General features: G+C 39.1%; 1 protein-coding gene across 12 annotated transcripts in view; it reads left to right on the forward strand.

Annotated features, from left to right (window-relative positions):
- Tenm2 (teneurin transmembrane protein 2) overlaps positions 1 to 27297 on the forward strand; it is a 1244871-nt gene that overhangs the window by 626631 nt on the left and 590943 nt on the right. The window contains exon 1 of one of the 12 annotated variants that reach the window (XM_058571821.1): positions 3452 to 5181. The exons of the other annotated variants lie outside the window; for them this stretch is intronic. Coding sequence (XP_058427804.1) covers positions 5172 to 5181 — 10 coding nt within the window. The 5' untranslated portion in view covers positions 3452 to 5171. Of the gene's footprint in view, positions 1 to 3451; positions 5182 to 27297 lie in introns of those variants that run through there. 12 annotated transcript variants of the gene reach the window in all.

Below are 27297 nucleotides of genomic sequence, written 5' to 3' on the forward strand. Positions count from 1 at the left end.
TTCCTTAGGGTTTTTTCCCCTTCTTTCTGTATCTTTGAAGACCCGTACATCGCTCTGTGCTTCTCCTAACCAGAAGAGTTTGGGGAATATGTTGGTGCTTTTTAGGCTAAAACAGAATTTTAGATACTAACTCTTCATAAACCAAAGATAAATAAAGAAGGCCACACATCAGCTTGTTGTGCCACTGGCTGTGACTCAGGAAGGTGTTCAGTGACAGCCATGGTGCCATGAATAGCACTGAAATAGCTTCTCGGTCACCATGATGTATGAAGGCTTTGGAAAGGAGAAGCATGATACCAGAGGGTCAGATCTGTGCATACCCCTGTGCTGGCTAAAATGTTTCCGTGCATTCCCGGGGACAGCTATGTCCTGGGTGCTAGCCATGCTAGAGAGAATTTTGAAGGATTTCTTAGTGATAGGGATTCTATTTCTTTAAAGAGAGGTCTATGAGTTAATTCCCGACATCCCAGACATGCTCAGTTGATCTACACGTCTGATTATGTATCTATGGTTTTATTCATGAAATTTGTTTTTAGCTAATACAGCCTTTTCAGAATAAATACGAACATCAGATTACTTCTCAGTATGTCAAAACAAATTAGTTTCCCACAGTGATGCAGTGAAAGGTGTAACTATTTTCCCTTTTCATATGTCAGAAAGCATTACTGGGACCTGGAAATTCCCACTTTTCCCCGCTTCAGCCCGTGAGCCTGGTGGTTTGCAAAGGTCTGTTTTAATGCCTGAGCCTGGTGACCTAGAGCTCCAGCACCCCCCTCTGCTGCCATTAATGAGAATCACATGCTGAGATCCAAAGAAGCAACTGTGCTCTGAAAAAGGATGCAACTGGCAGGAGGTGATCAGACCATTTCAATATGTTGAAAGTGAGTGATACTCCCAGGCTTATTGTTCACCTTCTCTGAGAATTAAGTTTTCCTGGGTTTCATCATAAATGAAATGAGTGTGCAACATAATTGCAATATAGAAATGTCTACTGGGTGATAGTAAACACCAGTGTTCCCGGACAGGGGATTTTTCCTGCTCTCAATATTTTGATTGCCCCCACCTGGTTCTGGCTGATAGATTAAGCCTGGTAGTGGTGCTTAAAGATAAAATGAATTGTGTATTGGCATTGAAATTCATACATCAAGTTTTTCCTTAATTTGAGACAACACGTTATCCCATTTCTAGATAGATCGTGAGAGTGTTTTTATTTTTCATTTTTTTATCATTTGGGTATGGTGAGTGAAATTCATTTTAGAAGACAGTTATCTAGCTACAAATACAATTAGTTTTCATTCAAATAAATTGCTAAGAATAAGTGTTGTTAAGGGACACTATTTCCTTTTGATCCTTGGTAATGGACTTTTTCATTCATTTCTGTTTTCACCATTGCTTAGGAAGCATAAACAAAACAAAACAAAAATAAAATCTACCATAAGTATGCTTTGGTGTAATACTTAATCTTTAAAAAAACAGCACATATGCATGTGCTGGTTTGAATATGTGATATCCCCCAAAATTTATGTGAAACAATGAAAGTAAGTTCAGAGGTGAAATGATCAGATTATGAGACCTGTAATGTAATCAGTGGATTAATCACTGATATTAACCACGGATATAATCAGAACCCTCAGCCTCACTCTGCCTGCCTGCAGTATCCACCTCGGGTGATACCGGTTATGATCACTGGGGTGTGTCTGTAGTTTATATTTATTCCTGGTGAACAGAGCACTCTCGCTTTCTGCTTCCTGATGGCCATGTCCTGAGCTGTTTTCCTCTGCCATGCCCTTCCACCCTGTTGTTCTGTCCCACCTTGGGCCCAGAGTTATGAAGTAGGCCACCTGTGGAGTGTGACCTCTGAAACTGTGATCCCCAAATAAACTTTTCCTCCTCTACATTTTGTTCTTATCAGGTCTTCTGGTCAAACCAATGAAAAAAAAAAATAGTCTAAAATGAATGGACCATTTGCAGATGATTACAGCATGCATGAAGGAGACATGTAGAACCTGTATAGAATGACAATTTGCTTTGTTGTTAAGGACAGCACAGGATCCTGGATATTCATCTGGTGAAGTATAGGCCTCTCCTTGACATTTATCACTGGGTCTCATTTAATTCATCTAGCCCCTTTATTCTTGAAACTTCTCCAGATCTCCAAGAAACATAATCATAAAACGACACTGATATTTCTCTCTGTACAAGAATGATGTATTATTTTTTTTCCGGGTCATGAAAACACAGAGCTGTCATTTGTTGTGTCTGGGTGATGTTTCCTCAATTCAGAACAAATCAGCTATTTACCACTTGTTGAATATCAAGAATCCAGTAATGAAATTTAACTCTGCATAAGACTAGATATTTTTTAACTAGTATCATAATTCTAACATCTGAATTGTGTGGAACACACAGGAATGATGAAGACCATATCTTCTATTCCTTCTGATGCTTTTGTTAAGAGTTATATTCTCCAATAAGTATTTAGTATCAACAGGAACTAACCTTTTATCTGAAAAAAGAAAATATTTATGTGTGTGTGTGTGTGTGTACACTTTAAATTTAAACATAAAAAAAAATAGTCCTTGCAGAAAATTTGGAAAATTCAGAAATTTTTAAACAAAATAAGAATCCTATCTATGTCTGTTTTTGTTATTATTGTTATTTTTTACCAACTTACATAAATATTTTAAAAACTGGGATTTGTTTTTTCTTGCATCTATCATACTATGGGAATTTTCTCTTTATTAAATAATGCTCAAAATCATTATATTTATCTACCAAATTGTGTGCCTTTAAAAATACAACACTAAAAATAGCTTTCAATAATTTTACAATTTTAAAAGTCAACTTATATGTTTCTAAAAACAATAATTTGGAAATAATATACAAATGAAAGTGAAATCATTTTGAATTGCCATTATGAAAAGCTAAGCATTCAGGCTGGGACTTAGCTTCACAGTAGAGCTCTTGCAGGCCCTGGTTCCATCCCCAGCACCAGAAAAAATAATAATAATAGACACTTCAATAGTTTGTGATGTTTTTGCCATTTTTGCCTAGATACATAATAATTATAATTCTTTTTTAAATGTATGTCTTCGCTATTATATTACAGTTAGATGTTTGATCTCTTGATCTATTCACTTTCCACTGAATCTCTGCTTAATTATGTTATTCTAAAAACATCAAATATCTTTATTTAAAAGAACTTGACATTTTTCAAATATAGAAAACTGTGCTTGGCAAATTCACTGCTAATATTTTACCACAATAAGCTTTGGGTGGCTTTTCACGTGAAGGTCTTTTAAATCTTTACGTAGCAAGTCATCATCTTACGTTTTAGATACCTTGAATTGTTTCTCAGCTTTAAAAAAATTCCATTAACATTCTAATAAATATGTATTATATCTTCTACTAGTAATTTAAAAAGTAATGTTATAATGACATTAACATTTTTAATGCATTTAGGAATGTGAGTGTGGTGAGAATCTATTTTCCTCAAATAGTTAATTTACCAATAGGTTTTAAACTATATTGTGTATTAAATATTTTATTAAGTAGGGGTTTTTTAGGGCTTTATGCTCTTTCTAATGTGCTTAAATACTTTTTTGTTTCATTATTGCCCTGGTTTGGTACAGTAAATTTACAGTAAGCTCAGTGTGAGAGGAGGAAGGTCTCCTTATTTTTCTCTTCAGAATATCTAGCCTATTTTTTTTTTTTTGGTCATACAGTTGAATCCATGTGTATATGTAGAAAAGAAGACAGTTGGTTCCATTTCTTACAAATTTTTTTTCTTCAAGCCTCTTTAGTTTGATGGGGTTTTGATTTTTTTTCCCACCAATAACAGTTTTTCCCTTCAAATATTTGGGTTTGTTTGACCTTTTTCTCTTTGACTTGTCCTAATCCACCCATCCTCACTAGAATTCATTAAGTATCCTATGGATTTTCATACAATGCTACTAAAATTTCTTCCATATCTCCTTTATTTCCTTCTTGAGTGAACACATCTGAGAGATAATTCTTATAGTAGCCTTTTCTTGACACTTCATAATAGCTGTTGTCATATTAAAAGCTTTGACAAGTTTTACAATGATAACTTGATTTATTTGAACCCATCTTGCCCCAGGTTTAATCAACAACATAAATATTTTTATATTTTATTTTTGGAGGCAGGAGGAAGATTATTTGGTTTGATGGTTTGTGTTCTGTTATAGGGCAAATGTAATAGCTATTACTCAACCAAGGGACTTACAGAAAGTATTCAAAATGGCCAGGAATTATTCCAATCAATTTTAATTTCCAGTGAGCCTTGTTTCTTCTAGGTGTAGAAAGAAAGATAATTGTACTTGAATTTTAAATGGTAGTCTTCAAAGCATTTCATTCACCATTTTATTTTATGGTAATTATTAGTAATTCTAATTGCATAGGCAATGTTATACAATCATTCTGCATAACTTCACGATATTTTTGGAGTAAATTAAGCTGTTTGGTGATCAGTTTTTGTCTGTAAAATGGGACAGTATCTTGGAGAACATTATGAACAGCATAAATCATGTATCTGAAGCCCTTAACCCTGTTTCTGCACAGGATCGCCATTTACAAAATGAAAGTTGGCATTATTCTCAATAATCATGTATATGAGAAATGATGGGACATGATGGCTGCTCTGATAAATCTTAGCAGTGGTGCAATAAGAGGTAACAATTTCATAATGCTTTGCAATTCACATATATTTATGTGTTCACCACGGAGAGGGTAGGCATGCAAGTACATAAAGGAGAAGAACAGGGGAATATAGCCAGTGAGCTGAATGCAAGTCAAGCGAAGCTCCTGTGGACGTGGCGATTCCCTGTGGCTGCCTGTGTCCATGCAGAATGAGGCAGGCGCTCCTCCTTGCTCTCTGAGGACTTGATCCAGGTGGAGCCCTGAAGGATGTCACACCCTGATGGAACTGAATCAAAATCACATCAAATTGAAATTCCTCAGCCCCAAGTGCTTGCTGAGTTAGGTTTCTTCTTTGTTACCCTTTTATGGAATGTGATTTTAAAAGCATCCCAAAGTTGTAAGTGCCTTTGGGTCACGCTGACATCTGATTCATCAATGGGTAAACATCCTAGAGTTGTTCCTGGAGCACCCTTTTATCCTCCTGGAAGCGAAGCCCCAGCTCAGCAAGAACGATGTGGAAATGTTGGTAAACCTCTTTATTACTTTAAGTCTAGACTCCTGTAATTCTCCATTTGCGGGTCTTCTGACCTGGGTTATTTATAGGATGTAACTTAAGAGTATGAGGCGGCCCTGATCCTTCCTGGCATTTGGTCACCTCAGCATATTTACAACCATCAATTCAATCTTGTATTGGTTACCCATAAAATTTTACATTGATTGTGAAGTTGTTTTACTGAAGCAAATGGCGCCTCAGAGATGTGGTTTCATTCTGCAGTCTCATGGATTTTTCTTTTACCAAATCCAGTCGCTCTTAAAGACTTAAATTTGGATGTCTTTGATATATACCATGAACTTGAAGTAGGAATATTTACGGTTAAGCTCCTTAGTTTTAGCTCTTATTGTAGTTTTAAAGATAACCCCACCTTTACTTCAATAAAATACATATTCTTTAGAAACTAAAAAAAATATAACTTTTTTTTCCATTATAATTATAAATTACCCAATTTTATAAGGAAAATATATTTTGAAATATTTTTCTAGGCTTATTCTATAAAATGGTGAATGCAATGAGGTTCAGACTTATTTAGTAACCTATTTTCAAACGATGTTATTGTAGTCTTTTTCTGAGCTTTAAGAACATTATTTCAATAGTTGCATAATATTTCATCTTATGAAGTGTGTGATCTGTTTAATTCACTTAGCAATGATTCCCAAATAAATATGTATCAAGTGCTTATTCTTTACACGGCCCTGCCTTAGCCTCTGAAGATGCAGAAACAGATAAGGAGAGACACCACCCAAACCCTGGCAGAATTAATTCTCCACTATTGGTGATTGGAGCTCCAAAGTAAAAGGAGCTAAAAGAAATGATATTAGCTCTTAATTAAGTGATTCAAGAATATTTGATAAAGGCCAAATATGTACAATAATGACTATTCCCTGAAATGTTAATTTTTTTTTTTTTTTAAATTTGACCAGTCTATCTCTGTTCATTCATGCCAAGAATGCTAGGGTTTCTTTTTTTTTTTTTCCCTAAAAGGGCCATAGCCTAAGAGAAACTATTCGTGTTGTGTCTCTCTTTCTAGATCTTCTTCTTCTAGGCATGTACTCTAACATGAGTGTTTTCTGTGGGCATAAATTCTACCTTTCTCTTGGGCCCTGTCAAATAAAACTTTATTTTTAATAAAGTGAGCCTCACCGCAGAGCACACGGCTCTAGTCAGAGCTCATTGCTCCAGTTGTCCTACTTAATCTGGGAGGAGAAGTAGGGAATTGAGAGTTACGTTAAAGCTGTCAATACTTATTCTCATCTTCTCTTTAAATTCTGGTTGTGCCTTTGGATGATAATCTATGTATTCTATTCTGTATGCTCAGTTACTAGAAATACTCATGAAATTGGGAAGAGTGCTCTTGGTTAAGTCATTTATTCTAGGTGTTGGGGAGAGACCACCTTGTAGAGAGCTTTGCATTTTATTTCACAAGCATTCCTAGAATGGGGGTTTGAATGAGCAGCCCTTGCAGATGCCATTAAGTGACAACCATGTGGCTCTCAGGGATGAACGAAGTGCCTGTCTTTCGGAAATGGGGCTTTTTTCATTCATATCTAGACTTGAGCTGCATCCTTTAAGTTAGATGTTCTCTGCTTGATGGAAAGGAACATTGTATAAAATTGAAAGCATTTAAAAATACACTGTATTTAAGAAGAACTTAAATTCCTTAAATCTGTTAGTGGGTTAGAAATCTGGCTTGATGCATTCATGGTTAAAATTAAACCATATTAAGATCATATCTTATAATACCAGGTGCCAGCTTTCTGTTTTTTTCTGTCTTGAGCCAGCCAGGATAGAAGTAGTATTTCCTGCTGGTAGATAACATCAGACTCTGAACCTGAATGCAATACATGAGACATAAACCTGAGAAATCACAAGATAGTTTCCTCTTTAAAATACATAATTGATAAACATATAAAGCTTCATCTAACCCACATGGGAGTATAGTAATGGACTAGGTCACTAAGAACCTGGATGTTCAGAAAGCAAGTCTACCTTGCAGGTATTAGATACCAGATGTGAACAGGATGGCTTGGATCCAGATGTCCTTTTGTACAACTATGTACTTTCTGTGTGTTTCATACAAATTAGAATGGTTTTGTTCATTACAAAGAGCATTCTTTAAAGTCTAGAATCAGAATTGGATGCTGTTGAATAGTTGTGATTTTTGTGGCATGCTTCAGAATTTATTTTAAGGTTAGTCATTCAGAGAGCAGAGAGAGAAAATAGTGCATTCCAGCCTTTTCCATAGAAAGAACTCACCTGAAGCAGTGACCATCATACATCTTCCCAGAAGACCAAGAATCGGATCAGTTCCCTGGTGCCTCGATATTTTTGATATCCCAAACCCCTGCAATTTTACTTACAGATTAGGAAAAGAAAGGTGGATTGTCCCTGGCAGGTTGAAATGCATTATGTTTGTTCTGACCCCAGCTCAAATGAAAATAGAATGGTTCCAAACCTTAGGATGGTCCTGAAGCTAAAATTACTCATTGGAAACTGCCAGGGCTGATCAGTGCAAAATTGAGAAGCTTTTTCCGAGTCCTTCATTTGGAGAAACATCAATTTCAAGGATTTAAGATAATCATCTCACCTTATTATCAGATCAGTCTTCTTTTACATGGACAGCTACTATCTCTCAAGATATCCTTTCACTTATTAAAAGAAGCAAAAGAAAAGAAAAGCTGTCAGAATCCAAAGCGAAATTGTAAAACTGAATCCAATAGCTGTGAGAAATAAAATTACATTTTATCTTTGTTAGTCACTTAAAATCAGAGGAACTCTAAGGTGCTGAGCAATATGTAGCCCAGCGTGGGTTTTTGACATATAGGGAAACAGAGTCTCAGAGAAGGAAAATGATTTCCTCAGTAAACTCGGACTATGAAGAAGATGAGATGAACTGGCTTTTGTCCCATGATCGAGATTTTTGACATGAAATGTAAAGTCACCCAGATTAGCAGCAAATAGACCCATTCTGAGACAAAAGGTTAATTTTCAAACCATTACATTACATTCTCAAAAAAAAAAAAATTACTAGCCCTCAAGCGTTTGTGAAGTATTTCTTGCGTTGCTGTTCTCATTAAGGAGAATAAACAGAGAACCGTTTGGATTCTTTAGTTGTTTAGTATTCCTTTAGCAATTTCAGACTTATTTGTGTCTGAAGAGGGAAGCCTCTTAAATCGAAACATGACATATAAACTAGCGGCTGGTTTTGACATTGAACTTCAGATCTAGGGTTGGTAAGAGTGTTTGCACTTAATGTTTGTAATGTACAAATAGATCCTTGTTTAAATCCTCCTCAAGAACAGCCTGAGTAAAGCTTTCTCCACCATGCCTCCCTTCACTTTCCTTGTCCATAAAACAAAGGAAGAGGACTTCATTGCAGTCACTAAGCATGGCAATCATTGGCGAGTCGAAATGACTGTTTGGTTTAGATGTAATTTCAGTGTGTAAATGTTCACATCGACCTAAGGATATTGTTAATAGAGGCAAAGCCTCCCGCCCTTATTTAAAGTCCCCCCTTTTGATTTGAACTTTCTTCTCTTATTTCTTCTTTGCCCCATGACCCCCAGTTCTCTTTCACACTGTTGCAAGTTTTATGTCAGGTGATTCAGCTACTGGGGATGATGGAAGGAGAGTAGCCCTGCTTCAGACCTGAGTATGTGTCAGAGAGCTTCCAGTCACTATCTGAAGTCAGCCTTGACAATTCAGAAAAAGTAAATATTGCTCCTTTTTACTAGATTAAGAAACAGATTCCCAAAGCCTGAACAGTTTCTGTGGTGCCCCACAGCTAGTGGGCAGGAGGCTTGGTTGTGATTCTGGCAAATCTTTTTCTTCCTGTTCTGCTGGACTGCTGCCTCTGGAGAACTTCCTGTTCTAGAGAGAACTTCCTGTTCTACAGAGGGCTCCGCACTGGGCCTCAGTTTCACAAATTTCTTGAGTCTATTTCTATTTATTTAGGGCTTAGGGGGTATCAGAGATTGAAGTCAGGGACACTAGACCACTGAGCCACATCCCCAGCCCTATTTTGTATTTTATTTACAGGCAGGTCTCACTAAGTTGCTTAGTGCCTCACTTTGCTGAGGCTGGATTTGAACTTGTGATCCTCCTGCCTCAGCCTCCTGAGCTGCTGGGATTACAGGTGTGCACCACTGCACCTGGCCCATTTCTTTGCATTTCATTGAACCACTTTATTGTTCCAGTAGTGAATTTTCTATGTTAGTTACAAAAAAAAAAGAAAGAAAGAAAAATGATTCAGAGACATCCAGAAACCTCTCTTTTTCCATCAGGACTTCTGTGTTAGGTTGGGAGGAAGGGATCCAAGATTTGCTTTAGCGGTCAGATCATCTTCAGTAGACACAAGATTCGCTAGAATGCAGAATCCCACTTTTCTATCACTAGTTTCTAAATGAGTTGTCCCTGGGCTTAGCCCCATGTTCTTCAGATCCTAACCTCTTGACAGTAGGAGGTTTTCTTCTGGATGAAGTATTGAGATTGGAGCAAGTGTTTCTGGAGCCTCAAGGGCACATTTCACATGTTCCCGGGATACAGGGAATGGTTCACTTAAACAGAATGGACAAAATAGTTATTTTATACCTAATTTTATACATTTTTTTTACAGCACTTGCATTTCGACTGTGTTTGAGGTCAGGTGAGGAATTTTCAACATGTGGCATTGTATAGGTACTCTAAAAGTTAGAGATTTGGGAGTATTTCAGATTCTGGATTTTTGGATTAGGGATGCTCAGCCTATATTCCTTCACCACACTTAATGATGTTTCATAACCACACATATATAGAGTATTCTTGCTGTATGCATTCCATTCTGTGTTATCCGACTCTCATCCTTTCCTGCCTAACATACTCTGAGTAGACAGGAAACATTGACTCAAAGGATGAATGAACAAACCCATGAATAACAGGATACAGCAAGATTATACTCACATTCCATGAGCTTAGATGCATTAACCCCACCCCTGGGAGTCGGAGTGATTGGTTCACGAGAGATCAGTGAAGCATGAAGGAGTGAAGGAAAACTGGCACATGGACATCATATATGGGCCACTGTCTGTTAGCTTTCCATTTTTACTTTACATACCAGGAGAGCAGATTGATATTGCATTTTAATTGTGTATATTAGAGGAAGGCATATGGTTACAACATTTTCTTATTTACCTTCTGTAACATGAAATTTGTCATTTTATTCCCAAAATAAAGGATTGAAGGGAGAGCGCCTGCTTCTTACACAAGTTCGATTCTCCCGTGCGAAAGTCTCCTGAGATGTGTAGCGAGTTTGTGCCAAGATGATGTTGGCACCATTTTCTTATTGCCATGGTGATCCCCAGCTCTCCTGAAATCTCAAGGGGGGCTATGATATTTTAAAAGCAACTTGAATTTTGGTAATTAAAAAGGCTGGAAAGAATACTCTTTCTACATTTTGCTAGCGTGGGTAAATATGGATAGCAAATGGTGGGGATATCATTGCGCTTTATTAGGTGGATAACCTCATGTTAGAAATGCTTCCTGAAAGTTCTGTGCAGGATATTTATGGCCATTCAGGGAGCCCTCCTGTGGTTTTTAAAGTACATCTAATCCCAACCTTCCTTGAAACAGCTATTCTCTTCTGGAGTCGATACCACTTTAACTCAGAGCTGAAGGTAGGATTGTCAAAGGATTTTAATGTGGAAGGCAGTATGTAATATATGTAAATGTTGGCAGTTATCAAAGTAAAGCAAAAAAAAAAGTGATTCTCTTAAACTGGAAATTAAGTTGGACAAGCATAATTCACACTGCAGGTTAATCATGCCCTCCCCCAACACAAAAGTCCTTACATTATGAGGGTTCTTTTGAACTTCATTTGAGCAATTGTGCTCTCCAAGAAAAGCTGCAAAGATTAAAGGGTTTTGTTTCACTTGAGAAGACGGTTGGAATTTTTTTAAAGGCATTTTGTTGAGCTATCAAGTGAACAAACACTTGGAATAAATGAAGGTGGGAGCAAACAGTAGAAGGAAAAAATTATATCAGAGGGAATCCCAGGCTAGGGGCAGCGGAAGGCCCTCTTGTATCTTCATGAGTAATTTCATGTGTAGTATTTATAGCAGAAACTGAGTAACAGTGTAAGGGAATATTTTGGTGTGTGAGCACCTGTCATCTTACCAGGGCAACACATCTTCAAGGGCATAGAAAGAAAAAGGGTGGAACAATGCTTTTTAATTAGGAAGTTTACAAACAAATGTGGATTCCCAATTTGCAGATGGGCATTTTAATTGATTTTTGCCAAACCACCTACAACCTAGTGTTTCATAATTAAAAATAAAATAACTCTCAAGTTCATCTCCTTCCACGGAATTCAAATCTGATTATGTTTGATCATTAGCATCAACCTGAAAGTTAAGACTTTTCTACAAATCAGTTTGACTCCATCAGGAAAATATTGGCAACACAAATAGTTTGATGACCCTCGTGACAAAACATAGAAACCTGATTTCTTGTTTTAAACCCCTCTGGGTAAAAGTAGTTATTATGTTGTTCATCATCTTATTTAATGACATTTTTAGATGCTATGACCCAAAATAGAATATAGCCAGATGGTTCTTATTCAAGTTTTTTTATTTGTTTATTTGATTGATTTTTGTGTTGTGTTTAGCACAGAGATTTGGTGTTTTTTTTTTTTTAATTGTTCTTTTTTTTGTGTGTGTGTGGTACCAGGGATTGAACCCAGGGGCACTTAACCAACAGAGCCACATCCCCAGCACTTCTCATTTTTTAAATTTTGAGACAGAGTCTCACTAAGTTGCTTAGGGCCTCCCAAAGTTGCTGAGGCTGACTTTGAACTTGTGATCCTTCTGCCTCAGCCTCCTGAGTCTCTGGGATTACAGGTGTGCACCATTGTTTTTCAATGAGCAAAATGACTCTACCATAGCTGATATCTGACCTGCTGAAGATAAAAGCTCAGTGAAGTGATGGAGAATAGGAGAATAGCAATAAGAGCCTTGTCATTTCATTTTCGTTTTCAGTATACCTGGAACAGAGAGAAAGTACTCCCTGGGTATTTGATTGCATAAATATTTTAATATTGAGACCGTGTAGGTAACTTTTTCCTCATATGTTCTAATGGTGGGCTTCTATATTCAGTGTTTTAATCTACACATTTAATGAGAGTCAGGATTTTTGCTTTGTTTAGATAATATGCTCCTGAAATTAAAGGAGATTGATTTGGGCAGCTGGTTAGAAACTTTTTTCTTAATAGAATAAATATTAAGTGTGATGTGTTTGCTCTTCTTTAACCTAAGGGAGAAGTTTTTTTTTTTTTTTCTTTTTTTTGAAGAACTGTGCTCAAAATTATCTACACTGTTTAAAAGAATGTCAGCATCCCCCTACTGTGTCTTAGTTTTTCTTTTCCTGAAAATAGATCCACAAATGTCATAAATTAGTCTGCAGATTTTACCTTATTATGCTTCCTCCTTCAAAAAATATGCAGGCAAGTGATTATCCGCGGAGCTCAACCCAGGGCTGATGAGTCGGTCGTAATTATCAAGGAGACATAATGAGATGAAAACAGCTCTTTCTCGAGGGCCTCTGAGTTCTCAGTCACTATCATCACCCTGTCATGCTGGGTTAACTGTTTTCTGCCCAAGAAGATGTCAACACAATTAATTTCACAGTTTCCTCAACTGATAGAGTTAGGGTTAATTTGCTCATCTAGGCAAAAAGATCCACATATGTTATGGGTGGAACTGATTTCTGGGTTCTTTGTAGGCAGATGAAACAGCAAGGAAAATAAAATGACATTCCTCCCTTGGTAAGCTTTGGGAGAGACACTTGTTCTGACTGTTTGGTATTTGCCATTTGACATTCCTTCCATCCTTGAGTCTTTCAACAAACAGTTTTCATGCGTGAGCTTTGTGTGAGACCTTTGCCAGGTTCTGAGGGTCCAGTAGGAACCAAGCCGAAGAGCCCTGCCTTCGTGAAGTTTCTGTTCCACTTTGGGAAAAAGACCACTACTGAACAACTGCTCCAGTAGATGTCATTAATAGAAAACCACGAAACAACTAGATAATTCATTTGATACTGGTAACTCATCTCTTCCTGTTAGAATAAATGTTGGCTACTTAAGAGCGTCTAGTAGAACTTCCACAAAAATGGAAATATCCTACATCCATATTTTCCAAGGTGGTAGGTAGTCGTTTCATCTAGCTCTGAGAACTTAAAATGTGATTAGTGTGATTGAATTTTTAATTTTCCATGATTTCAATTAATTTACACTAAATTTGGACAGCCACACAAGGCTAGTGCCAACCATATTGGACAGGGGTGGTCTGAAATTCATCATACTTCTCCTATCTCCTTTGATGCTTGAAAAACATTTGCTTCTGTGCTGCAATTGCTACAGCATGAAAACGGGAAAAGGTGGATGCAAGTTTGCTTTATTTGCTCCATGAGCTACAAGAAGCACTGTCAGAGAGCCAGAGAATCATGCAGGAGTGACTGTTTTTGCATATTTGATAAGAAATGATGAAACAATGTCCTTGATTTTAGTGTGTGAGTAGATTACAAATTAATCTTTAATTTGTGTCTGGATTCCTGAACTTGGTTAGGATATTTTTTAAGTTCAATTTCTTATTTGTTATTGTTACTCTATGAATCACTGAAATGATATATTAATTTAGTTGATTAATATGATTCATTACCATAAATCTTCTCCTTGAGCTTATGCTCCTGCTTAGTAAAAATTGCGAACACATTTTCACCAGAGTTGTATTCAGTATCATTCCACAGAAACTGATTTCTCATTTCCTGGTCTTTATGTATTGCTTCATGCTAGGAATTGAGAGAGAGAGAGAGAGAGAGAGAGAGAGAGAGAGAGAGAGAGAGAGAGAGAAAAGAAAAGAAAAGAAACAGGGGTGGGGAAGGGTGGAGGGGAAAGTGAGGCAGGGGAGAAGGAAGGGGTGCCATTGGGGTCAATCAGCTGGGAGAGGTGGCCTTTGTTGCCTGGATACCTGGCAATGGTCTGGCCAGGAATACTGCTAAGATCATTGAAGTTACTGTCAGATTTCTTTCCTTTAGCATTTTAATGCCTAGATTCCTTTCCCTTGCAATTTGACAGTATTGAAAATAATCGAGTGTTTTTAGACCCTCTGTTCCTCAGTCGCTTCTTGTTTGTTTCTCATTCTATTTCTCCTCAAAAGAGGAAAAATGAGCCAAACAATTTTCTGCTCCTTCTTTTTTCCAATTGATATCCAGGACCTTTTAACTCAGCGCTGCGTATGAAACCCACTGCCGGCCGTCTGTAAGACAGAACGATGACGTGTGTGTGTCACCTCTCCACTAGGGGTTCACGCCTTCATATTGTCTCACCATCTGTATTTTTTTTATTGATGAGGGCAGAGCAAAGAAGAAATATTTCTCTATCAATTTCTGCTGAAGATTGAGTGTTCTGGGTCATGGTTTGGGTCAAGTAAGCTTAAGGGTTGGGGGTGGGAGGGGAAGAGTCTGTTGCTGAGACTGTTTAGATGACTTGTTCAAGTCCTCCTCTCGAATGCATTTAAACTCATAGAAATGCTGCATTCTGCCCATTGATATGGACTGAATGCAAAGTAGACACTGAGTTCTCCAGTTTCCGCAGATACAGAGAAAAAGAGAGAGAGAGGGAGAGAGAGGAGGAAGGGTGAACAAGAGAGATAAGGAAACATCAATAACAGGAACCTATATTTTGTCAGGCAACAGGAATGGAAGTAGACAAAATAAATACATATACAAGGGACAAAAGAAAGCCTCATAGAGACAAAGGCTATGAATAAATAAATGCAGAGTGGAGTAATAGCAGCCAGTCATCAGACAGGCTCCCTTAAAGAGGAGAGTCACGGAAGTCCTGCCAAAGGCAGGGATGTTCAAACTGACCCCCAGATGATAGTCTGTCCTGGATATGGCAACAGTAGAGCTCTCCAGGGGGACATCAAGGACAAGGATCGTGAGATGGGTGTGACTCACTGTCGATTTTCAGATCTCTCAGAAGAACACAGAGAATCAGTTGGCTCCAGTGGTTGGATGGTGTGGGAGGAGGTCATAGACTCGGGGGCAGGTGCTTAACCACTTGGAAAGTCATTTGCCCTTGCTAAGGGTTAGTCATCAGTTAATCAGCCACAGGGTTTCTTGGACTCCATTAGGTATGGGGAGGTGATAATAGTATTTCAGGCTTTATTGGTGAAACTGTCCAGAGCTGTTTGAGTTTTTTAGTGTTATCCCTTTTGAAAGAAAACCCACATGGTGGCTTTTACATACCCCAGACCACTTCTGGGAGTTAAAAATGATGTCCAGGTTAAAAGCAACTTGCAGGATGTTGAAGCATCTTCCTTGTGATCTTAGAACCAGTGAGATGAGCAGGACCCAAGAAGCTGAACTTAACGCCTTTGTCTCTTCTTAGTCTGTGATACTGTGGGGGACACAGGAAGTACCTGGGTCCCCAAGGCTTGCTGAGTACTGAGCACTTGCTAGTGAGCCACAGAAGAAGCAGAGACATTCCAGTGTGAGGGTCAGGAAGACATTTCCTGATGCAATTTATTTGCCAACTCACCTCATGGAGTTGATCTGGAGTGTGATCTAACACAAGTCTGTGTGTTGAACTGTATTTTGGGGGGAGGGACACAAAGTCCCACATTTTGTGAATAGCTACCTGCTATAGCAGGTAAGAGCACACATAGCTGAGACTTAAAATTAGTGAAAAATATAATAATTCTGTCCTTGTTTCTAATTTTCTTAAAATGCCTAACTTGTAAAGAATTTTTTAAAAAAGTAGATGATACCAAAAGAAAAAATATGAAACATAAGAGCAAGATATTTCAAACCTAGTTCCTACTCAAATAATATCTGACACATAGTAGTTGCTCACAAAATACTTATCAAGAATGATGGAAAGTGGAGGTAGGGAACCAGTCCATACTTTGTAATTAAAGCTATAGCAGTAAACAAGCTTATGCCTTCACTTTTAGCCTTGAGATTCAAATTGAATCGTAAGTAATTGGTGAATTGTCATTTCATTGACAAAATAGGACAGCAGGACATTTTTCCTGTTTTCTCCTTCTATTATAAATCGATACTAAAGATCAATGTTGGTTTAGATGTCATCATGAGGCTTTGCTTTAAGTGATTTAGTAACTGTTAATCTTTTGGGATACCTTCCTTGTGATCCCAGTAACTAGTAGGCCTCCTTGCTTATAAATTGCTTCTTATGCAGGATTAAGATTGCTATAAGACTTCTTATTTTAAAATCCCCAACTCTTTTCCTTGCCTGAGAAAGAATGAGTCCTCTAGAGTACGTTCCTGATACCTGTGGCCTTGGGATGGGACTGACACATCAGTGTGTTCATTCAGACTGTCATTGGTGGGCATGTGCAATGACCCAGGTATCTGGCAGATGCTGGGGCTGCGAGCAAACCTAGGACCAATCTTCTTGTGGTTTGCACATTATTAGGGGGAGAGATGCACAGCTATTAAGTGATAAAACATGCTGAAGACACCATGAATGAAATCTGTCAGCGATGCAAAGGGAGAAGGAATGATTAATTCCACTTGGGCAGATTAAGAAAGATTTCATGGAGCTGAAATGTGAAAGATACTGTGGAAGCAAATAGAAAGGTGATATTCCAGGCAGAGGGAAGTGTTTTTATCAAAGACTTGGAGGCATGAGATAAGGTGTGTTCCTCGAACTGTAATTAATGACAAGGTCATCCCTTGTCAGTGCGATGAGAGATGATATCTCAGATGTTGTCCAGGGTGCATCATGCATATGGTCTTGATATATACAGAGTACTTTCCACTTTGTCCTGCAGGCCATGGGGAATCATTAAAGGACTTAGGTGGGAGATCATCAAGGTTCTGTCTTTATTTGTTTCTTTGAAAGACCATTTTATAAACTAGAGCGAGGAAATAGCAGTAGTCGATTTTTAAAATCTTTTTTTTTAACACTCATTCATCACTATGTATTAAGAACGTACTATGAATCAGCTTTTGTTTACATGCTTGATATAGGGGTATGAACGAGGAATAAATATTCAGTGCTGAACACATTGTGACTCCCACAGGCACTGGATGAAATGAGTGTCATTATCCAAAAAAGGCCAGTGAATAGTTACTATTCATCCCAAAGTGCTGCCTTTAAATATCGCCTTATGTCCCTGCTGAGAAGTGTTCCCCTGGAGTCACTGCCGCTGAGCATAATTAGGCCACTTGCATGAGAACTTGAGCAGTGTGTGTGGAGCAAGCCTTTCTCTTTGTTGGGTAGAATAGTCGTCACTTGGTGATCACCTTTGCCATCCACTCCAGGGCAGCTCTCCAAAGGGGACTCAGTTTGGAACTACAAGCGTGTATGCACTTGGTACAGCCACCACCCTCTTCCTGTAACTGCATCAGTGAGGTACCAGGTGTACTGATTGACCATTTTTCCATACTGTCTCTCTGAGATTCTGAATGCTAGAGGGTTTCTACCACCTCCTAAAGCAATTGTCAACTGGAATGTACATCAGGCTCGTGGGAGGAGCATTTTGAAAAGTATGCATACTTGTGTGCCATCTTAGAGATTGGGCTCAGGGAAATTTATAGTGTTAAAAGGTCCTCCTGGACTTTTCTTGAATTTACCTACTTAGAAAATCACTCATTCTAATCTGAAATTCCTTACAGCACAACCAAGCATGTCTTTTTTTTTTTTTTTTTAAATGGGTCACTTTCTTTATGCTGTTTATAATTTTTTTATTTGTTCTTTTTAGTTATTCATGACAGCAGAATATATTTTGACATATTATACATACATGGAGTATAACTTCCCTAATTGTACTCTAGACTAGATGTCTACTCCTCTGAGGCCTAATATGAATGATTTATATTACCTCACTCTACCTATGTCCTTCTGCCTGCCCTGGTCGTTGTACCAAGACATCTGTGTTTGTGCTGCTTTAATCCAGGAGAGGGTGGAGGAGGAAAACCCTACTCCAAGTGCATTAACCAGCTCAGGCTGCTGTAACAAAATACCATAGACTGGGTGGTTTTAATAGATATTTGTTTTTCACAGTTCTGGAACCAGGGAGTTCAAGATCAGAATACCAGTAAGGTTGAATCTTGACAAAGACAGGGCATCTTTGTGGCTTAAGGTGTCCCTTCTAATGACAAGGGGAAGGAAAAAGGAAGAGAGATGGGATAGGGAAAAGAGGGAGGTGATAAAGACGGGGGAAACGAGAGAGCTCTCTCGGTCTCTTTCTATAAGGGCACTAATTCCATCATGAGGACTCCACTCTGAGGACCTCATTTCCACCTAACCACATCTCAAAGTCCCCACCTCTTAATTATACCACATTGGGGGGTGGGCTTCAGTGGATAACACCAAATGAGAGGTTCTCCACCCTGGCTGTGCATCAGAGTTAGTTAATTAGGAACCTTTAATAAAATACCAGTGCTCTGCTAGCCTTTGAAACTTAGATTTAATATGTTTACCAGACTCTTACCATCCAGCTAGTGATGAAAACTGAAAAGCTTCAGTTTACTAACCTGCAACATGGGAATAGTGTTACTACCTGTGCCAAAGGTGACCCGAGACTGCAAATATGAAAGGTGTTAATCATCTTAAAATACTGTAAAAATACTGTTTTAGTCTCATTTTCATTTGATGAGCATCTTCAGATGAAATCAGAGATTTCAAGTTTACACATAAGACTGTTTAGAATGAGGTTTTCTGGTATCCCTGGATGGGAACTGCTCCTGCCCTGAATCTATCAGGATGGTCACCCCACAGGATATGGGGTGTCTAGGTGCCACAGATTCCATACCTGTAGGACCAGGCAGATCACTAAGTGAGAGGCAAGGTGGTCTCCCCTGAGAAAACTTCACTCAGTCCTTCGTTGAGTGCTCCGAGCCCCTTTTGATTGAGACATGGTAGAGAGAAATGTCTCTACTATTAGAAAAGTAATTGTACAAACACGGTGACAAATGGCAGCTGGCATTAGACTTTGAGGACTGGGAAAACTAGAGACAGAATGCCCAGCTGAAGGGGGCAGCTGTTTGCATGCAACCCGGCTTTGCCACATCATCTCCTATTCCTCCCAGAGAATCCAAAATGCAAGTCTTTGTCCAAAAGCTCCTGATATTTACACATTAGTAACCAATTAAAAAGAAAAACTAAAACAGAACAATAAGTATCCTTCATAAACTTCATAAACATGGACAGGTCTAAACAAAACATGTTTGCAATCTGAATTTTGCCCATGTGTTCAATCTGGCCTGCACATGCTCAGCCGGTGATCATTCCTTTGGGTCTCGTTCTCTATCTCTTCCATCATCCTCCATCATTGCGTTTTTGTTGTTGTTGTTGTTGTTGTTTTTAAAAACATCGTTTATCCACAAACACAATGCATTGCTGTCCTGGCATCCAGTTGTTCATATCTGGCCTGAGTCCTTTTCCCTTTCACCAGATTTCCCCGCCTTTATTTCTAAGGGTTGTATTCATTTCTGGTATATTCTGCAATATCAGTAAATATTGATTTACTGAGCCTCAGTCACCACACAGGGCACGTCTTCTGATGCTTAGGAGATATTTGATGCCCAGAAAGTTATGAATTGAAACTAAATCATAGCACACAGCCCAATGCTCAGATCTGACATTATCAACATTTTATTGGAGACGGCTAATATGCAATAGCTGTCCTCAGCCGGGCACAAGGCCACACAGTGTTTGGTTTGCATGGGGCCCTGGCGCTCACGTCTGCCATCCTGGGTTTTGGCACTCAGTGATGCCAAGTGGCTCACCAGGGGACTGTCTCTTGCAGAGGCTTGTCTCCAGGGGCGTGTCTCCCAAACCCTCAGATGCTTATCTGTTAATAGAAGGAGAAACAAGTTCTGAAAGTAGGCCATGCACATCGCCAATAAACAGGAGCATTTCATTGGCGAGAGCCTTCCTCTCTTTGCCAAAGTGACCTTGGTTGGCGCAAAGATGACAGAGTGCTTCCCTGCCCGGGTCTGACAGCATTGCTATCACAGCACGTTTGACAAATCGTTCACATTAAATCGGGGGGCACTTTCGGCAGTGCCGACATCCCCTCTCCATCACTCCTGATTACCACACAAACGTCAGCCATGGCACCAAGCACATTTGTCAGAGGAACTAAAAAGCAGTTGTTAGTAAGAGTGCTACCTGTCATGCTAATGGACTAGAGCTTGTTGCTTTGTGTCTGGAAGGAGCCTACAGATTTCAAAAAAAACAAAACATAATTTTTTTTTTTTTTTGGAAGGGTGTCCAGTCTTTCTTGAAAATCCTTTTGTTGCTCTGGTGGAGAGAGGTGTGTAGAGCTCATCAGATGGGACGCCAGAATGTCCTCTCTTGGAAGGAAAACACACTCTAACTGTGCAGGTGACTCTGCTGCTCAGTGGCTGCTGTCATTTCTTCTTGGTTAAACAGGCAGTAGCATGTTTTTCAGTGGAGGAAACCTGTACCCTCTAAACCTGGATTAAATTAGTGAGGCAGTTCTTCATGATTCATTAGTAAATCTGCTACCCTTATCTTGAAATATTAGGAAATGGTTTGAAGGAGGTGGAGGGCCAGTTTGTTTCTTTCTGTCATTGTGTCCTGCACCATACAGGGGCCGCAATCTACACTACACCCCAAGTGTGGCTCATATGTTTTTTACAGCCAGTCACTCATTGCTACCCCCATTTTAGAAATGACAACACTGAGAATCATAAAAATTATTGCCCAGGATGACATAGGTAAAGTCGCATTTCTGGTCCATACCTCAATAATATTTGGATATCCAATAAAAAATGTATACCTTGTTTAAACCTTTTTATCTTTGCCAAGGGATGCAAAAAAAAAAAAAAAAAAACTTTATTTAGAAATCAGGGCAAAGGAAGGCAAAAGAAACGAAAGAGTTCTGGGTTAGAAATGTACTTTTTAAGGTAGAGTCCACTACAATGAACAGTGCTTCAAGAGTGTGACTTTCTGGCTCTAGAAACAAAGGGGATTGTTGTGTGAGAATGTGAACTTGCTCTCTGTGCCATGGTCAATCCTTTGTGGCCTGGTGAAAGGCCCCTGTTGCTTGTTAAAGAGGTTAGAAAAGCACCATATCCTGGGTTCACACAAGCAAGGCAGAAGAGTTCACCTCTGGTCACCAAAATGTGTGGGGACTTTTCCCCATGAGCAAGCAGTCCCTTCTCTAGCTGATGCCATCTGGGTCCTCTGTAATTTAGTTCTGGCACTGTCTAACTGCAGAACTTGCTAGATCCATGAATTAGGTCTTCATGTACACCATATCCTATATACTGCAGGTGCCTCTTGCAAGCCCCAGGCTGTATGACCTGTGTCCCAAACCAATCAGGTATAAGTCAGGGCAATTAGGACCCTGTCCTTGGATTTTATGAATCTTCTAGAATGGCTAATAGATCTTGAGAAAACACTTATTTTTTACCCATTGATTGTACAGGATATTGTAAAGCATGTGCAGATGAACACCAGCTGGAAGAGCTGCAGAGGGCAGGGTACAGGAGGGAAGGGGCCAGGAGCTTAGTCCCCCAACCCCACCATGTGCTTCATAAGTCCAGATGTTACTCAAATCTTTTCTGGGTTTTGATGGATATTTCCTTATGTAGACATAATTGATTATATCATTGGCCATTCCTGATCAATAATCAACTCAACCTTCAGCTCCTCTGCCTTCCACAGAGGTTAGGGATAGGGATAAGCCAGCCAAATCTTCAGTTCTGCCCTGGTCTTTCTGGGAAACAACCTCTATCCCAAAGCCATCCCGGCTTACTTCCAGTCATATCAATAGCATAGGGACACTCTTATCACTCTGGAGATTCCAAGGGTTTGGGTAGTTGTGTGCTAGGCAGCAGGTTAGACATAGACTGTGCATTTCTTACCATGTGGCAGTGATCCTGGCTTCTTGTGAATTTGTTCTTCTCAGCAAATTCAGCTGGAGTGGTAGGCTTGAGCCAGGCTAAGTTGAATGAAGCATTTTAAATCTTCAATTCCTTCCTTGCTTTATCAAATAGGCTTGGAGCGATGTTTCTGGATACTCATGCTGGCTCATTTCCATTGGATATGTCAGTTACTATCATACTATCATCTTCTTTTTTTTTTTTTTTTTTTGGTTGGGGTGGGGGGCTTCAGAAAAAGCCTGATCTGTGATTGATTCTTGATTGCCACCCTCTCAGATCCCTAAGCCAGCAATCTTCAATGGGTTAAACCCTCTCTGAATAAAACCAATCACTCCTAAATATGTTAATGCATCAAATTTATCACTGTGTACCCAGCCCTAGACTAATCCCCAAGAAAACCAAGGGAATCAGGGCTTAATATGGATTAATATGTTCCTTTAATATGGATTGTTGCAGAAGCAGAGTGTTCACCTGCTTTGGGCGTGCATGGCATAGGTGTAGGACTAACCAAACACTGCCCTTCACAATGGTATTCCCACTAATACCCTGGGGGATTGGCATTCCTGGGTTCTTCTCATTTCCCCACTCTTGTTCTCAATGCTCTGTGACTCATCCTCTGACTCCTTCTCATCAGATCAGAGTAGCATTTAACATTATAAGTATCTCTAATTTTTTTCTTGAGTAGGAGATTTCCTTTCATGCTACGATCTATGAAACAGATTAAGAAGGATCCACCATGGTTGAAACAGAACTATGGGGTGTACACAGCTATTCAGTCTGATCATCTGGGTACCTCCCTAGAGCTTGGGTCTTGAGGGAAGAAGTGGGGAGCCCTGCCATAGAAGAAGTGTGCATCTCTCTCTGAGCACCTGTGCCCTGTGCTTTTCTGTGCCTTCTGGATCAATAATGTGTTAGGATGTTCATGCTGGGAGGAAAGCAGAGTTTGTCAATGAAGTCCAGACACCCAGGTAGTTAAAGGAGATTTAACTATGGCACTAAAGGATGGCTTAGTCCACTTGGACTCTTATAACAGAATACCATAAACTGGGTGGCTTTTAAACAATGAAAATACATTTCTCAAATTTCTGGGGACAGGGGAGTCCAAGGTGTCTGGGGAGTGCCTGCTGCTACCTTTATAGACAGCACTTTTTTGTTATGCCTCCACATGGTAGAAGGGGCAGAGTGGTTCCCTGGGGTTTCTTTCACAAAGGCATTAAGCCTCCTTCCTCATGAACTTACCCACCTACTACCATAATTTTAGAGATTAGCTTCAGCGTTTGAACTTTGGGGAGTCCAAACCTTTCTAACATAGAAAATGATAACAATTTTACATTTTGTATCATATTCCAAATGCTCTGAAGCAATTTCATACACATTTATTCTATGGATCCATATTTCTATCTGCAAGAGCTTTTCCCAGTGCTTACTTGACTTCACAAACACAAGACAAAGTTACAATATCATGTCCAAGGTAAAGATTTTGCAATTTATGATTGGTGTCTGGGCTGGAACCCAAGTTCTCAGTGTCTGAGTCTGCTAGCATTTTTTTTTTTTTTTTTGCATGCACACCCCCAGCTCCAGACCTCAGAGAAGCACAGTTGCTTCCTAAACACAGATGATACTCACTGTCCATTGCTCTCTCCTCTTCTACTGCCCCCTCCCTCAGCCTCCACAAGCACATTCTACCTGTGGCAGAATTTATATCAAGACACTCATTTCCATGGAAATGAACTTGCAAACTCCCCTCCTTCCCTTAAAAAAAAAAAGATAAGTAGAAGGTGGCATTTATTTAATTTTCATAAGATACATTGCCTTATTTTTTTTTTCCCATTACATCTGTCCACATTGCATGATTGTTTTAAAGGCAAGGGAAGGTGGCCCTGTGTTAATTTCCATGGCTACACACCCGATCATCCAACAGTGGCTTAGTGGCATGTGATGTATTCAATACATTTTAAACACCGCTGCATTTAAAAATAACTTTAAAAGGTTGTAAATGTCAAATTGAGATTTGAAATATGTCATATAGCTGTCATTTTTACACCCTTCATTAATTTCAATAGGACTCAGTGAATTGTATTTGACAAACTGTTATCATACAATGACTACAAGCACGCTACATTTATGTAGCACATCTCTGACGTGCGGAATGTTTTGAGGGGAACTTTAATATGTGACTTCTCTTTGACCTCCTAGATGACATGAGACCATCAGATGACAAGTGTGGCAGCATTCAACTCTTAAGGTTTTCCAAATGGTGGCATTTGGAAAATCTTCAAGAGGGAGGCTTATTCAGAGATGGAAGTGTCCATTGGAGAGTTTCCAGTAACAAAAATAGCAACATTTGTTCTAGGTGCATAATTGCAAATTTTGGACCACAGCTAAGGCAAAAGGGTTATGAATAAAAATTTCCTGTTGGCAGATCCGAGCAGATGGAGACACGCGTGGAAAAGTCAGGTCTGGTTATAAAAATAATATCATTATTAAAATTAATAGGAACCACCAACTATTAAGTTTCTGAAGAACATGAAATAAAGAACATAATAAATTAAGCTTAAGCATAATAAATAAAGCTTAAAACCCAGGTTCTTGGTAAATGCTGGCTCTACCATCTATTCTGTAACCCTAGGCAGATCACTTAACATTCAAGTGTCTTAATTTTCTAATTTATGAAACAGGATAATAATATTACTTAGCTCACAGATCTACTACACGGAGGAGAATCTGTGTTCAGTGAATGGTGGCTGTTCTGATTTAGCAGGGCTGTGTCAGATACTCTACATACAGCTATTTAGTTCTCTAACCCCTCTGAGATACAGAACCCTTTGTACAGTTGCTCATTTGCACAAGAGACATGGAGGCTCCCAGGAAGGTTTGCTTTGTCTAGAATAATCCACCTAGTAAAGTAGAGATGGTAACTTGAACTTGAGATTCCCCAATGTCAAACATTTGTCATGGCAGTGCCATAGAGACAACCCATTTCCACAACTGCAGAAGATGAGCCTCAGGAAGATAAGCCCCAGGTCACAGAGAGCCAGAACTGTGCCCTGTCTGACAAGGGCAGTGGAGTTTGACAACATGTTCATCCTCCCCCTTGCTCCTTTTCCTCCTGTAAGAATGGTAAGTCAGGCTTTCCGTGCATACATGAATGTTAGCCCCTTATTTTTAGCACAACTTTAAAGAAAATATCAGTAAGTAAATAACCTGCCAAGTATTCTTTTAAAATGCAAGTGGGGATTACTAAAGATGACTATTTTGAAAACCTTTGAACAGCTCTATATAGAGGAAATTCTTAATTTTTATCATTTGCCTTCTTTATCTTCACTTTAGCATAGAAGTACATTTGAAAATCCAACAATGAGTCAGAGTTTTTAAATGATAGGACTATATTGATCTTCGGCAAATAGTATTTGACTATAAAAAAATTGTATTTCTTCAGGAACACCAACATTCAAAAAATGAATTAATAGTTTTGGGGTAAATAGTAGCTGCCTATAGGCACTTTTTACCCACAGTGGGTCACTTTGTTACTTTAGCCCTAATTCTTTTTTTCTACATTTTGTGTATGGGCATACCTTCACCCAAATAGAAATCTAAGGTCCCCCTTAAAGTCTCAAGGTCACACAATAAGGTGTTGGCAGTAGGAGGAGAATCCAGGTACCTGAGTTTCTGTGCCTTGGTTAATCTCAGTATATTCCTCTGCCATTTTCACTTGTAAAGGCAAGGGTAAATTCATGTGGTCTACAGATCAACACAAGAGAGGAAATATTTAACTTTTGTAATTGGAAAGTAGAAAAAACTCTCAGGTTGAATTCATGGGCAAAAAAAAAAAAATTGTAGGAAATAAGCAGATTTTCCATCTGGGCTTTCCTAGTTGCAGGAGGAAGAGAAAAAACACATCAAAATGAACAAGGATATGTGGTCCATCCTAAGGGATGTGGCTGGTGTGCTTAAACCAGGAGCAATGGGGGCTGCTGGGGACATGGAGGTGGGTCACTTCAGGGCTCATGCCAGCCACATCCCACAGTGGTCATTTTATCCAAGTCCACTTAACCCACATTCCTCTTCCTCCTTTCATTCTCTCCCAAAACTCTCTTGAAGTGTAAGTGGGGGTGATGACCTAGCTGTGCCTGCTGTGGTCCTCATTGGCACCAGTTGGAAGCAAATGCTGCCTTTATCTCACTGTGGGAATTCAGCAGCCTTCATATTTGCTATGTTTATGCAAATGAAGAATCTAAGGGTAGAATTGTAATGTATGAGAACTGCACGGAGCGTCTGACAATACTCATAAACATTCTAAACAATTTTATCTTGTTTCAGAAGAAAACATACATTTTGTCAACTAATACAAATTTTTATTATAACAGTATTTCTGTTCTGGACCGCCCTGTTACTATGCATAGTGTGGGGTGGAGTGGATTTTTTTTCCCTAGATGTTTAGCAATATTTGTTCATCACCATGATTCTTCCTTAAGGATTAGTGGGCGGTAAGTGTTGTCCTTATCAAATCTCCCTGATTGGGAAATTATAGCTTTTGGAACCTAGGTGTTATTTTTGCAGTTGATTGGTAGTTTTTGTTTTGTTTTGCTTCTGACCAAGTAATTAGCAAGTTGCAGATCCTTGATCTTAAGATCGAGACTTCTTGATTCATTGTTTGTCTAGTTTTAGTACTTCATTGTATTTTTTGTTTCTGCAAGAATACACAGCAAATGATAGTATGTCACTGTGTTACAATCTCAAAATATAACACGTATTTCCGTTGGCATTACACACAAAAGACTTGGGTGGGGCATTGCAGGGAGCGCAGTGGGATTCAGGTGAGAGATGGGGCAATTTGCTTTTCCACCTTAAGGTATCATCATTGGATAAATAGAATATTTTAATTGTAATTGAGACAACAAATTTTCCACTTTCCCCAAAATTACTCATCACTTAAGAACAAAATGGGCCGGATGCAGTGGCACATGCTTGTAATCCCAGAGGCTTGGGAGGCTGAGACCCGAGGATCTCAAGTTCAAAGCCAGCCTCAGCAAAAACAAGGTGCTAAGCAACTCAGTAAGACCCTGTCTCTAAATATTTAATATACAAAATAGGGCTGGGAATGGGGCTTCGTGGCTGAGTGCCCCTGAGTTCAATTTCTGGTATTACCTCCCCCCAAAAAAGGAATGGCA

This window comes from Marmota monax, unplaced genomic scaffold (genome assembly GCF_021218885.2).
Source record: "Marmota monax isolate L192 unplaced genomic scaffold, Marmota_monax_Labrador192_F-V1.1 WCK01_AAM20220418_F8-fsc00084, whole genome shotgun sequence".
In the NCBI taxonomy this organism is placed as follows: Eukaryota; Metazoa; Chordata; class Mammalia; order Rodentia; family Sciuridae; genus Marmota; species Marmota monax.